At 43.0% G+C, this 15461-nt stretch overlaps 1 protein-coding gene across 1 annotated transcript in view; it reads left to right on the top strand.

Moving 5' to 3' along the window:
- The window catches only part of TMC3 (transmembrane channel like 3), a 110830-nt gene that overhangs the window by 61654 nt on the left and 33715 nt on the right, over window positions 1-15461 (top strand). Inside the window, exons 10-16 of the mRNA XM_068273581.1 lie at window positions 2482-2629; window positions 4738-4847; window positions 4933-5005; window positions 5081-5320; window positions 8607-8735; window positions 12474-12541; window positions 13089-13217. Of these exons, the coding sequence (XP_068129682.1) occupies window positions 2482-2629; window positions 4738-4847; window positions 4933-5005; window positions 5081-5320; window positions 8607-8735; window positions 12474-12541; window positions 13089-13217 (897 nt within the window). The remainder of the gene's footprint in view (window positions 1-2481; window positions 2630-4737; window positions 4848-4932; window positions 5006-5080; window positions 5321-8606; window positions 8736-12473; window positions 12542-13088; window positions 13218-15461) is intronic.

Genomic DNA, 15461 nt, shown 5'->3' with positions numbered 1-15461 from the left:
AAATGTTTGTGAGGTTTTTGAGCTGCTGGAGGGAGAGAGAGATTTCAGGAGAGCTAACAGCTCATGAGAAGCTGAGTAAGGTGAGGAAAGCAGAGCAGGTGAAATTAATATGGAGTGTGGTACACTGGGAGGATGCATATTGCAATGCAACTTGTAGATGTTTGCAGACAGGCAGAACATAAGAAAAAGTGCAGTAAACATGGTAATGGTCTCTGATTATAACCAGGAAGTTTCCAACCACTAAACAGTTTAAATGAGTATGCAGTTAGTGCAAGCAAACCTGTGTAAAGAAGCAGAGTCTACTTGGCCGTGCAACATATATCCAGCAGTGGCATTTTTAGCAACAGCATTGGAGGCAGCTGTAAATGCAGAGTAGTTGTTTCCAGCAGAGTCCTGTGGCTGTTGAATCCTGTTTGAATTCCTGGGTGAATTCTTGGTAAATTCTTGGTAAGTTGTAAAGCACTTTGTAATAAATGGCACTTCGGTGTAGTATCAGCTAACTGTCTTAGGATCTCAGCCCTGTATTTAGAACTATCGATTACTACAACCCCTCCCGCCTTGTCCACTGGCTTGATTGTCAGAAAGTATTCTGTAGACGTTTCAGTGCAAAACATTCCGATTTACTCAAGTTCCTTTTCACGGATGATTGATTTTTCAAAGAAAGTTCTCGAATTTCTTTGTGAATTTTCCTCAAAAAAGCGTTCACAACAGGATTTGAAGGGGGCAAAAATTTAGACTTATTCCTCAAGGGTGAGTCCCGTAATTTCAAACTATCATCAATTTGCTTGCTGCGCTGTGGCAGCGGACAGGGGAGAGAGGCAAAAAAGCACTTTAACTTAATGTTACGTGCAAAATTATGCAAATCAAGGTCGAGATACAGATTTTTTTTATCAAAGGTCATACTAAAAGAGAGACAGCGGTTGAGAACCCGAATTTCATCTTGATAAAGTTGATGAGGAGAGATATTGATCACCAGAGAGGGCAAGCGTTCTCCTTGCTTCCCTGTTCCCTTTGGATTGTTGATATTTTTTGCCACCTCGTCGGCTCCGTTGACGTTTATGCTTTGGGAACTGTCAGATGAAGGGACTAAAAAAATCAGAGTCTGATCTGTCACCATCAGCTGAACCCCAGTTAGCAGGTGTATCTGGAGGCGCCTTATGTGACCCTTTAGGACGGGCCCAGTTCTTTTAGGTCTAGGCCGAGGAATGTCACTGAGTCCTCTCTGCCACTTATAGACATAGCCAGTAGCATAGTCCTGGTTGTCTCTGCGAAACTTGTTACATTTAACCTCCTCCGTATCACAACGGAATTTACTCAGGGTCTTATCCAAAGCATCACAGAAGGTGTTAACTTTTCCTTTGGATAGCAGTGATGACAGTTGTTCCTTAAAGGGAAGGTTCGCGCAGGAGCTAAAAAAAATAAAAATCAAAATCCACTTACCTGGGGCTTCCTCCAGCCCATAGCAGGCAGGACGTGCCATCGCCGCGGCTCTGCAGACTCCCGGTCTTCTCCGGTGGCGCACCCGACCTGGCCAGGCCCAGCTGCCAGGTCAGGCTCTTCTGCGCTCCAAAATGCGCCTCACGGGAGCGCGCTGACGTCATCGGACGTCCTCCGGGCTGTACTGCTCAGGCGCAGAACTACTGTGCCTGCGCAGTACAGCCCGGAGGACGTCCGATGACGTCAGCGCGCACCAGTGACACGCAAGTTGGAGCGCAGAAGAGCCCGACCTGGCAGCCGGGCCTGGCCACCGAAGAAGACCGGGAGCCTGCGGAGCCGCGGCGAGGGCACGTTCTGCCTGCCACGGGCTGGAGGAAGCCCCAGGTAAGTGAATTTGGATTTTTATTTTTTTTAGCTCCTGCGTGAACCTTCCCTTTAAGAGTATTAATCTTAGTGTCCAACTTCGGAAGTTCTTTCTGAATACGTTCAATAGTAAGAATCATTGAATCCAAGGATGCCTTGTTCCAAATCTGAGCCCAGTTGGAACAAAATTCAGAGTCCCTGGGGAACATAATTGGAGCCACGTGTGAACGAATCCCATGTGGAATAATCTTATCTTTTTAGTAACCAAATAATGTGGCTGCATGAAGATCAAAAGCGACCCGGTGTTTGGAAACTTTCTCAAGTTCCCTTTTTAAAGCCCTCACATAAGGTTTAGTGAGGAAGGTGGTCGAAGACTCCACTGAGGCCATGATCCGGGAAATCTGAGCGTCAGTATAAGTAAAGGATCCCAAAACAGTGAGTGAATGTGATGAAGATTCCATAGCTGGTGGTACAAACCCAGAGGTCATAGAGTCCAGAACAGCATACTTAAGTTTAGCTCCTCCCATACTACCTCATCTGGGGAAGATGGGATAGGGAGGAGGAGCTTTGACATTGAACATCAAAGCTATACCCACAACACACATATTACAATATAACAAAACTCTATGAATAATTGTGTAATATGCTGCATGAGTGACTTCTTATTTTCTAATTTCATAGGGCAGTAACGATAAGTTTAAGAATTCTTGCCAACATTCTAGTTTTACTCTCACTGGCTGGGAGCATCTACATTATCTATTTTGTGGTGGACAGATCACAAAAACTGGAACGTACAAAAATAGAACTAAGCCTTTGGGAGAAAAACGAGGCAAGTAAAAGTTTTATGAATAATCCTTCTATGCTAAGTTTATCATGTACATGTAATCCAGGGTACAGGTTCCTCAGTTCACTGCCTTCCATCTAGAGATCTATGTATGTCTTGTGTGCAAAGCCCTTCCTCATCTGGTAGCATCCATCATAGAGATAGAAAAGGCAAGGCCCATACATCTAGCAATGATCAGACCAAGAGACACCTCTCTGCTTGAATCTGATCAGAGAGATCTGTTGGCTGCCCATACACTTCAGGCCGATTCCCGATCAATTTCATCATGAACTCTCTGGGGAATCGGTGCCATGACCCCGCCTCTGCCACGGCGTACAATACACGGCAGCCTTGTGGGGCGTGAATGGGGAATCAGGAGCAGCTGGACATTTGCTGCAACTGGAACAGGTGAGATTTGAATGCAACAACATTTGGGGGAACAGTGGCTAGGGGTTCTGTCACGTTCATTGGTCATTGCGATATCACACCGTTACCGCTGCACATCTGATTGACCACATAGGCCCGAGATTTCCCAGCATTCTTGATGGATACATTCAATCGATTTTGAGTTGAAATTGGTCGAATCGTCGATCGGGCATGCTTGTTGCACCACTAGTTTTCATTCGATCTGATAAAATTATTGAATCAGTTGGTCGATCAGGCAATATATGGGCATATCAACCATGAGACAGATCTCTCTCTGATTAAATCTGATCAGATAGGGATCTTCTGCCTGCCCATACACAGCAGATCGATTTCCGATAGAATGAAATCTATCCAAAATCAACTAGAATGAAATCTGTCTTAAAGGGAACCAAAACTGAGAGGGATATGGATGTTTCCTTTTAAACAATACCAGTTGCTTGTCAGTCCTGCTTATCTATTTGCTGCAGTAGAATTTGGATCTCACACCTGAAACAAGCATGCAGCTAATCCAGTCTGACTTCAGTCAGAGCACCTGATCTGCATGCTTGTTCAGGGGCTGTGGCTAAAAGTATTAGACACACAGGATCAGCAGGAGAGTCAGGCAACTGGTATTATTTTAAAAGGAAAAGTCCATATCCTTCTCAGTTTAGGTTCACTTTAAATCTAACTAGGGCTGCCGCCTCCGTCGCCTGCCTGTCCGTCCCCCAAGTATGAAAATGTCCCCCCTGTGCCCATGCTCCAGCAGAGGAGGCTAGGAATCGTACCGGCATACAGTTGAGATTTTAAAACATATTTTACACTCAGGGGGACACCAGCCGGGGGTCCATTAGGTACGTCAGTCGTTGCGATATCAAACGCCAATACCACTGTGCACTTGCAACAGAGGTTTTTCAGCATGTCCAAGCCATGCTTTCAACGGATATTTTGCCGATTTGATTGAATGATTGATCGGGCGGACATGTTGTGGCACCGGTCTTCCTCTGATTCAAGAGAGGTTTTCGAATCAGATGGTCGATTGGCCCGCAAAATCACTAGAAGTATGGCCACCTTAATGCTGGTACGCCCTACTATCATCATCATTTCATACAACCAGATGCAATGAGTGAAAATTGTGTGTATTTACCAACGTTGGAGAATACTGGAGACCATAAGTGATCTAGAAAACTTGAACTGGATTTTTAAAATACCTGCCCTAGAGTCACATTCATGTAAAGGTACATACACACGTCGGATTTTTCAAAACGACCGACCGTTTGGACGTTTGAACGTCCGGTCGTTTGGATGTCAAATCGGGCGTGTGTACGGTCGGTCGTTCACCTGATAAGACTGGATTTGAACGATCCGCCAAGTGGATGCGTCAAAACCAGTCTTATCAGGTGAACGACTGATCGTACACACGCCCGATTTGACGTCCAAATGACCGGTCGATGGGAAAATCCGACGTGTGTATGCACCTTTAGGGTAATTACAAAGCCACCAATTTGTTAATCTTTCAGCAAACACACAATACTCTCAAATAACCTAGGTGTGAATTACAAGCTTTACACTCTATAACAGACATTTAATGGCTTATGCCGCATGCATGGAGGGTAATACAAAAAATATAACTGTGGTTGCTCTTGAAATGTAGTAAATAAATATAATATATGCATGTAGTATGTGTACAAATGTGGTGCTTCCCTTTATAGGTCAGCGTGGTGGTTTCCTTAATAACAATGATTGCTCCCTCAGTGTTTGAGTTGGTAGCTGCCCTGGAAATGTATCACCCTAGAACAACATTACGCTTCCAGCTGGCAAGGTAGGTACAAGAATTATACAAAGCAATGACCAGGCAACATGAGTGGAGGTTGTTTTGTGCTCATTGTTTTGTTCCTCTGTTTCAGGGTTCTTGTGCTTTATCTGGGGAACCTGTACAGCCTTATCATTGCTCTGTTGGACAAGGTTAACAGCATGAGTGTAAGTGGACGTAAAGTGACACCGGATGGGTCAAGTTAGTAAGTTCCGATATAATGTACTTCCTATCTGTTTCAGAACAGTAGCAATGACACCGTTCTGGATGCAGCTCCACAATACGCCACAGCAGCAGTCCCTGTATTATCCACAGCCAGTCCTGATTATGGAATGAGCAGAAATTCCAGTGCTGCTCTAGAGATGGAGCAGAACATGACAAGACCAATGGCGCTCACGGCTCTCACTAACCAGACAATATTGTCTGTTGTGGCTGTGATGCCAATGCCGAAGAATGAGTGCTGGGAAACCTATGTAGGGCAGGTGAGATAATAGTCCTTGTACATAATAAGCCATTGGGAGATTTTTGCGTTTACTGAATGATGCTGAGTTTAGTGAAAAATTGAATTGGTTACGACATAAACTCAAACCCCAATACACACCCATATAGCTATGCCAGTATCAGTATTTTCTTGTTGTTTTCTAGCAGACCTTCCCCTGAAAGTGGTGTACATCATATGGCTTGCGTATTAATGTAGAATATGGCCATCATTTACCTGCTCATTTTTTGTCTCTGTATGGCGAGACAGACATATCTGAGATCAGGAAAATAAAGGCGATCACACACACATAGACTGCCACACAAAGTGCCAAGCAGATCGATCATTGCCTGATCTGAATCTTATCAGAGAGGGATCAAATCCACCCACACACACACTAAAAGATTTCAGCATGAAGTCTATTGGAAATCAATTAAATTACAGCATTGCACTTCTAGATGGAGTGCATTGCTATAGGCCATTAATTTAACAAGATAAAATGTATATGATAACTGCGTTCCACAACAGCAGGTGTATGGTAAAGTCTCATGTTTATTTATGGTACAATGAGGTGCACCACCTGCTGCGGATCACACTCAATCCATAGCACAATTTTTTCCAAAATGGCATGCAGTGCTCTCAACAGAGACAGTTCCCAGAAACAATGTGACCTTCTACTCCTATTCCCAGAGATATACCGTTAAGTAACCCCATAAAGCTATTAGGGAAAAATCATGCATAGTGTCTGATACTGTTAGATAACAAAGCACCACTGTAATCACAGCAATCAGAAAAATGTCCCCACAACACTCAGAGGAGGCCAGTCCCTCACCGTAGTGGGTCACACTCACCAAATATCTTCTTTCTCAAATACATATCAGTCCTCCAAACTCTGGGCACCAGGCAACAAGAGGATCTAAGACTCAAACATTCTCCAATAGCGTAAATACTTTTAATAAAATTGCTAAAACAATAAACAAGTAATATGCTTACATTACTGATGGTGAAAACAGGCACATCACATAGGTTGCAGGTGGTCCGCCCCGGTCTGAACGGCCAGCCTGTCTCCTAAGGATGATGCCAGCCCCACCACTCGCCTTCCCTGGTTGAGAAAGTGTCCAGTGTGTCTCCAAAATCTGCCCTTGATTCACTGCTACTCTGTCGTCTCTCTCCCTTCCCCTCCCCCCCAATCACGAGCAATCAAAATTTTCTGTTGATCGATTTTATGCAACCCCCCTCCCTCCTTCAAGAAATGACCATCAAAGAGATATGCTGAGCGATTCTTGGTAGATTTAATCAGAGTGATCAGATATGCTGGGAATCAAAAAGGAAAATTGGTGCATGTATGCCCTGCATTACTCTCAGGTTTTATGGAATGAAGCAAGTGGAGCAAGTGGAGGTGGGACTGCTCTGCAACATGTGATACTGCAGCTGAAAAACATAGAAGCCCCTATGGCTGTCCAGAGCAGCCAGTCAGTCATTGTTTCACGTTAGCTGATTGCACTGGGTAACTGGAAAACTACTGCTTGATTGTTCTTTGAATTCTTTTTCTGTTGAGAACATCAGCATATTGAATAAAGTAAATAAAACCCATGTTTAAAAATACTTAAGTCTTTAAAAAACATCCATGGAATGGTAGTACTGATGTTACCATAACGGTAATGGAACAATAAGTGCCATTACAATTCACCGAGAGAGAACCCAGAGAACACAGTGATATATGCAAAAAATTGTCTAAAATGTGCTTAAAGTGTAAGTAATTAAGGCCGTGACTGTTCAGGATATACTCAGTTGTATAATAAAAGACAAGCCTCATAGTGCAGTAAAATTACAATATTGTTCCTTTAGTATATAAAACAGAAAACTACTGCACTTCCATGAATGAAACTGGGCTTCCTCTGTCTGAAACTGTGTGCACTCCGAGATCATAAGATCACAGGCACTGATCTCCTGAACATTATTCTCAAGCTGGGGTCTTTGGCTGACTGATCATGTGTCCACTGCTGTAGGGTCAAGAGCGTAGCAATAGGGGGTGCAGAGGTAGCGACCGCATCGGGCCCTTGGACCAGAGGGGCCCCGAAGGGTCCACCCTCTATCACAGTATTAGCTCTCTATTGGTCCTGTGCTGGTAATAAACACTTCTATAGATGCTTTGAATAGTAGTGATCACTAACAAATAGTTCCCCATACCCTTCTTGCAACTCTGACACTGGAGTTTTCCTTGGCAGGTTTTGGTGCGCCATATCAATTGTTATGTATAGAGTGCTTGGGGGGCCCCATGTAAAACTTGCACCGGGGCCCACAGCTCCTTAGCTACGCCACTGTGTAGGGTAACATAGTGATTGGGCTCCTAGTGGTTGCAGCTCTGAAGTGCTTAACCACTTGAGTACCAGCAGTCTATGGTCTCTTAAAGAGAGACTGAAGTGAGATAAAATGCTTGCTTTTACCTTTTATTTATGTTAAGCACTATGGCTAGTGCTAAAACACTGCATCCCCATGGCAGAACGAGGGGTTTATAACCCCCAAATCTCCAGGGCTAAAATCGGGGAGCACTTCCTCATAGAGGCAGAACTTTGGGCTGTAGCTCTGCCTCTACGCACGTCAATCCCCGCTGATCGCCGCCTCTCCCTGCCCCTCTCAATCTTCCTTCACTGAGAGGGGCGGGGAGAGGCGGAGATCCGCTGTGGATTGACGTGAATGGAGGCAGAGCTGCAACTCAAAGCTCTACCTCCCTGGGCAGCAAAATCCACGACAAAGAAAGTCATGGATTTTGCCCTGTGATTAGGGGGGTATAACCCCCTTGTTTTGCTGCGGGGATGCAACGTTTTAGCACTAGCCATAGTGCTCAACATAAATAAAAGGTAAAAGCAAGGATTTTATCTCGCTTTAGAGTCTCTTTAAATGGCCAGAGACTGCTGGTAAAAAGAAGCTCACTGACGTCACATTGCAAGGATCCATCACTCTTGCAGGAGCTGATTTCATTGGCTCCTAACCCTGTGATTAGCTCATAGGGTTGCAGCGGTTGGGAGAGTGGCGCAATTGGTGGAAGCGACAGGTCCGTGAAGCATGGTAATTGAAATATATGCTCTGGGAGGGATAACAGGTCCCAAATAGGATGTAGATTTCAATTACCACGGTCCGGAAGTAGTTAGGTTAGACAAAGGAAAAGGGCTAAACAAGTGTTTACATTTTATTTATTTTTTTACCTCAAATTGAGAAGATACTGTACTACTACACCCCACTATACTTTAACTAGTGGACTTTATGACTCTGAAATTCCTTTTTTTTAGGAAATGCTGAAACTTTCCATTATTGATATGATTTTCACAGTGGCAAGCATCCTCTTAATTGACTTCTTCCGTGGCCTTTTTGTTCGCTATCTCAGTGACTGCTGCTGTTGGGATCTAGAAAGTAAATTTGTGAGTATAACATATATATGCACAGATCTAATAGCGGGAGATTATATAATTTATCATTTCTTTTTTTTAAATGGAGGCTGCTCATTTTTGCTGCTCATGGAGGCAGAGCTATGAGCCGTAGCTCTGCCTCCATGCGCATCAATCTGCCGGTGGATCTTCGCCTCTCTCCCGCCCCTCTCTGTGAAGGAAGATTGAGAGGGGCGGGGAGGGGTGGCGATCAGCCGGGATTGACGTGCTGAGAGGCAGAGCTACAGCCACTAGCTCTGCCTCAAGCACTGGACACTGGAGAGGGGATTTGGGGGGTATAAACCACTCGTTTTTCCATGGGATATCGGCGGTTTAGCAGGGGTTATAGTGATGAACATAACTAAAAATTAAAAAAGGGAATTTATACTCACTTCAGAGTCTCTTTAATAATCCTTGTGTTAATATTTATGAAGTGCACTGTAGAAGAAGCACTATGTTTGCCTTAGAATCCCCAAATTTCTTTTTTAGATTTTTCTCTCGCTCCTCCGTATTTGCAAGCAGTCACAGCCAGCAATGCAGACCTTCCATGGAATTTTAAGTAGCTTTATTGACAGTTGATCCAACAATAGTTGAAACTTTCTGTCTGCTGTGTCTACTATTCTCTCTGAATAGTAAGAACCATCTTTGGGGCCAATGTAACCTCATGCCACAGGGGCCTCAATCTACAAACACTATGAGTTATATGGGATACACACAAAAAAAAAGTTCTCCAGACCTTGCAATGTCTTGGATGTTTTTTATTTTTTCAAACCACTGTAAACAAATATATATATTAATAAAAAAATGTTTTAATAAAAGCAACATTGAAAAGCAGTAGAAATCGAAAATCTGTATCCTTTTCAATTACTCGAAAAACTTGGAAAAGACCCAGCACCATTTTGTAGATAATTGTTACTATATTGTAAGCAAAGTTGCATAGCTCAATCAGCATACATGAAGTTAGATAAGCTTAACACAATAATGATGTTTTCAGAGGTACAGCCTTTCTTTTTCAAGCCTGTTCAGCCTCTAATTACAATCTTGAAACACAATGGTTCAGAACAGGAGCCAATCAAGTCAACTCACTATTTCTATATCTATCTTCCTTCTCCTAAAAATTACTTTTTAAGATATTCCACAGTTTTATTTTATGTTTAAATGTACTTTTTAAGTTTTAACTGTTGTATTGTTTTTGCTCGATGACACATTCATTAAAGTATGCCAGAACTAAAATCTATGAACTATTGAATGAACTATTGAACCTTTTTATCTCTTTCTTGCTCTCAGAAGCCATTTTCTGCTAAGAAAGTGATTTATAGTTGGAATCTCTTAACAATGAGGGTTACACTGTAGCCACTTCCTGTCAGGACTGAGTCAGCCATTTACATACCTGATATTTAACTCTTTCAGGCAGAGAAAGAAAAAAAGGAACACAGCATAGTTATTTGTGTACTAGGCACTGTACATACCCATGTCTATCTCATCATGTCACATGTCACCTCTGGTTTGCTTTAACCACTTGAGGACTATAGTGTTAAACACCCCTAGTGACCAGGCCATTTTTCTGTTAATAGGCCACTGCAGCTTTAAGGCCAAGCTGCAGGGCCACACAACACAGCACACAATTGATTCTTCCATCCTTTTCTCTCGACCAACAGAGCTCTCTGTTGGTGGGGTCAGATTGCCCCCCCCCCCCCGCCCGAATGTTTGTTTGTTTATTTATATGTGTTTGTTTTTTTATTAAAAATGCCTTTTTTCTGTTCACATATCCCCCCTCCCTTCCCCGCCAGCCAATCCCCATGATCAGCTGTCATAGGCTTCAGCCTATGACAGCCGATCACTGCCGAGAGTCAGGAGGGGACAGTCGTGTCACACGGCTGTCCCCAGTACAGCGCTGCTGCAGACTGCAGCACTGTACAATGTAATTAAGCGGCGGTTTCGCCATCTAACAGTGTCCCGAGCGGCAATAGCTGCTCAGAGACTGAGCTCCGCCTACTAACAGGACATGCGTTGCGCACGATCTCCTGCAAACTGCAGCCCCAGGACTTTACGCCGATCAGCGTTAGGTGGTCCAGGGGCTGCCGCCGCGGCGAACCCCATCAGCGTGACGCGGTCCTGTAGAAGTTAACCTGCACTCTTTCATTCATGTGAAAGAAAACAGTGCATGAGGAAAAGCCAACATGCCAAAAAATTGCATGTTTTCCATCATTTCACACACATTACAAAAAGGCTCATTTAGTTATGATTGGCTGTGGCCCATCTCAATTGGGAAAGATTTTTTATTTTCTTGAGTCTTTAATCCTTTGGCCCGCATGCAATTCATTTTTCCTCCTTAGTTTTCACCAAGTTGATATTTTCATACCTTAGCAGTAAATACCTTTAAAACGGACCCAAACCAAACATTTTTTTAAATTAAAAATATTCAGTTGCACCACTCTGACACATACAAAGATAAATAAACACTCCTTCAAGCCTATGAGCATTTCAGTGCATGCTTTTCACCCTTCTCTTTTCATAACTAGAATTATACTGGGGGCAGCCACTAGCAATTCCTCCATTGCCGGACACCACCTACTTTACCAGTTTGCCGGATTTTGTCCCGGCAATTTGAAAGGAAGGGAGGGGTTCCTCCAATAAATGTAAAATATTTTATATTTGTCATCATGCAGCTGAAAAAAGGCTGCTATTTATTATTATAATTTAGAAAATAGATTTTATTTCTGAAATCTTGTATTTTTAATTTGGGTCCACTTTAAATCCCCAGCAAGCAAGAGCACACAAAATAATTGTGATAGTACGGTTTCTTCTACTTTTGGTACTTTAAAGAGAAGGTGAAAACTTAGGAGAAAAAGTGAATTGCATATGGATCTTTGTCTCTCATGTTTATAATCCACATCTCTTATTATTAATGTAAAGCTGCATTTAATAGATGCTGTGTTATATATAAGGGATGATAACAATAATTTTAACATTCATCAGGCTTTTCTCTTAATTACCTTACTTTTGGCCCATAGGAAGGAAAAGGAAAACCTATGGGAACCTATTGCCTTTTATTTTGCCTTTACAGTCAAAAATAGAGGTCCTCCTGATCCCATATATGGCAGTCAAATTAGATTTCTGGATGAAGGTTCACATACGAGGTTCATTCAAACTTACCACGCATACTAGCATGCTAAATAGACAAAACAAATAACATTTGTTATTGCAGTGCCAGAGCTGCAGCCACTAGGGCGCGCTCTATAGGCAGTAGTAGTGTTAGGGAGACTCGCCTAAGGTCTCCTACTGAATAGGTGCTGGCTTACTGAACAGGCAGAGCCGAGATTTGAACCCTGGTCTCCTGTGTCAGAGGCAGAACCCATAACCATTACACTATCCAGCCACTATATATATATTCTTGTATAAAATAATGAAAGTCTCTCTTGTTTTTTTTTAATTCAGACTTACTTGCTCTCTGTAACTGCTTAATATGCACAAATGTGATGCTGCATAGGAAGATTTCTGACATCCCTGTTGAGCATGGATGGTTATTACACTGAATTATATTAGGTTGTTTAACAAGACAATGAGATATAATCTGATTTGCCTGTTTGATCGCTGTAGCTCGACCCCAGCTGCATAATGATGACTTCCCAAGTCAGGACCGAGTTAACTAACATAATAAAACATTCTCCCATTTGTACTTATGGTAAAATTTTTGCTTTTTCTATTTTTTTTTGGTCTAAATATTTTTAGCCAGAATATGGTGAATTCAAGATTGCAGAGAATGTTCTCCATCTGGTCTACAATCAAGGAATGATTTGGTGCGTACCCTCTGAGGGAATGTGACTCTATGGCTTCAATGGAAAGGCATTTTGAAGTATACTAGTGGTGGTAATTAATTTGTAAGATCAACTTATACTCAGACCAGCTTCTCTAAATAAAGTGACCAAATAGTATCAGTAAAATGCAACAAGAAGGGGTAATGCCACTAGAGCTCAGTAAAAATTGGTGGCACAGTCTTTAGCATTCTTCTTTAGTGCCTCAGCAAGGGCACTATCTGCATGGAGTATGTACAGTATGCTCTCCCTATGTTTGCATGGGTTTCTTGTAAAAAAAATTACTGTAGTCCCCATAGCTTTGAGAATGTGATCAGGTGGACATTTGAATGCTAAAGCCCTGAAACTAGATTTCATACCTCAGGACATGTTCCTTCTGGGCTCGGGTGTAACTTTACCTCTTGTAATATCAGAACTGTCACTCCTGCCTGTCTACACTGCATCTGGTCCACAATTACAGATTTATTTTTACAATTCATTTGCCATTGTACAGGCTGCCTTTGAAACTAACCATAGATAACTCTCTTTTCAGGATGGGGGCATTTTTCTCACCGTGTCTTCCTGCATTTAATGTTTTCAAGCTCATAGGCCTGATGTACTTGAGAAGCTGGGCAGTGCTGACCTGCAATGTTCCACATCAGCAGGTTTTCAGAGCTTCAAGGTCAGTTGCTAAGAGCTTTGGAAGAACAATAAGATCACTCCCTTTGCTATATATCATAGTTACACTAGGAAGATCAGACATAGAGATGTAAACTGGGTAAAGTATACCGGTACACACAGAGTTCACCATATCTATGGCTATCAAACCTACAGCCTCTTAACATCTATAGAGATACACGACCACTGTCCCCCAAAAGGTATGGGTCAGCCTAGAATCATTAAAAAAGGGGTATTAACAATGGTAAAAGACAGTCATAATCATCCAGGTAGACTGACCTGTGGATCATTTTGGAAGATAATGGGTTTTAGAGTTTTGTATAAAACAATAACTAAGGAATAATCCATTCCCACAACTTACGTGTCACTAGTTATGCAATTCCGGATCCACAGCAAAGTGCTTCCACTTAAGTTTCGATCAGTAGACCGATTTTAAATTCAAATTTGCACCAACGTTGTTTGTGTCAAACTGTCAGGGATCACTGATTTTACGGTGAATGAGCGTGGGTATGGAGCTTTATGCTGGCCATGCATAGACTGAATTTAAAGTGTACTTGTAGGGAAAAAGGGCCCCTAGGGCAGTGATCTGCAAACTTGGCTCTCCAGCTGTTAAGGAACTACAAGTCCCACAATGCATTGCGGGAGTCTGCCAGCCACAGTCATGACTCATAAAAAGCAAATGCATTGTGGAACTTGTAGTTCCCTAACAACTAGGGAGCCAAGTTTGCAGATCACTGCCCTAGGGGGTACTTACATCGGGAGGGGGAAGCTTCTGGATCCTAAAGAGGCTTCACTTGTCCTCCTCCGCAGCCCAGTTCCAGTGCTGGGTCCATCAGAAAAGACGTTTCGATACACATGGTGAACTAGCACCATACTGCTCAGCTTTTTTTTTTTTTTTTTTTTTTAAAGCCAGGCAGTGTCAGGTCTGCGTTACTGCGAAGGCGCGAGCAATCTGCACCTAGAGAAGTAGCAAGGACCCGATATGGCTTGGCTATTTCTGATGGAGCCCGAGCAGGATGGTGCTAGTGCACATGCACAGGAAGGCCACTCTTCGGGGGTCCCATGCTGACGTACGAGGATTGAGAAAGCCTCTTTAGGATCCAGAGACTTCCCTCTCCCAAGGTAAGTATCCAAATGTTACCTTTTAAAAAGTCACAGGTTTACTTTAATGTAATCTTATGCAACTATCAATTATAAAACAATCATCTGTATCATTTTACCAATGTTTATTGGTGAGTTACTAAGTATTTTCATTTTATGCTTAAAGGGACAATGTAGGGGGGTCGGGGGAAATGAGTTGAAGTTACCCGGGGCTTCTAATGGTCCCCCCCAGACATCCTGTGCACACGCAGCCACTCACCGATGCTCCGGCCCCGCCTCCGGTTCACTTCTGGAATATTAGACTTTAAAGTCTGAAATTCCAGAAGTGAACTTTAAAGTCTGAAATTCCAGAAGTGAACCGAGGCGGGGCCGGAGCATCGGTGAGTGGCTGAGCGGGCACAGGGACCGTTAGAAGCCCCGGGTAAGTTCAACTAATTTTCCCCCGACCCCCCTACAGTATCCCTTTAAATGTTCACTACAGTGTATATGTCTTTTTCCTTATGTGTGGCACTGTGCCATGGCCACTAATATGTGGCTTGTGGGCCACTAATATGTGAGCCATATTGTATGGTCACAGTAATTTGACCATGCTCTACAAATTGTTTCTGCATGTGCTGCAAACTGTATTTGTTTAGCCTGATAGAGATGACCCGAACATCAAATATTCGGTTTGCGAAATTTGAACGTGAATTTCGGTAAAAATGTGCAAACAGGCGAACCGCCATAGACTTCAATGGCCAGGCGAATTCTAAAACCTACAGGGGCCATTTCTGGTCACAAAAGTGATGGAAAATTTGTTTCAAGGTGCCTACCACCTGGACTGTGGGATGTCGGAGGGGGATCCATGGCAAAAGTCCCATCAAAATTTGCGTAGTAGACGCAGAGTGATGTTTTAATCCCTAAAGGGCAGAAATCACATTACATTCCTATATTTCTGGAATAAAGTGCTGCTTTACACATGTGTACATGTGGATCAGGTAGTGTAAGGGTTAGGCCCGCTTCACACTGACAGACCAAACGCCGCATTTACCGAAATTGAGGGCTAACAGGACTGTAAGGCCCTTAGGTGAGTGGTGCTGCATGTGCAGGTCTGTGATATAACAAAATCTAAATACAACAAGAATAGCACTTATGATGGTGGTGTGTA

This window comes from Hyperolius riggenbachi, chromosome 3 (assembly GCF_040937935.1).
Source record: "Hyperolius riggenbachi isolate aHypRig1 chromosome 3, aHypRig1.pri, whole genome shotgun sequence".
Classification (NCBI taxonomy): domain Eukaryota; kingdom Metazoa; phylum Chordata; class Amphibia; order Anura; family Hyperoliidae; genus Hyperolius; species Hyperolius riggenbachi.
Note: the sequence above shows the minus strand (reverse complement) of the source record. Positions and strands in the feature narration are given on the sequence as shown.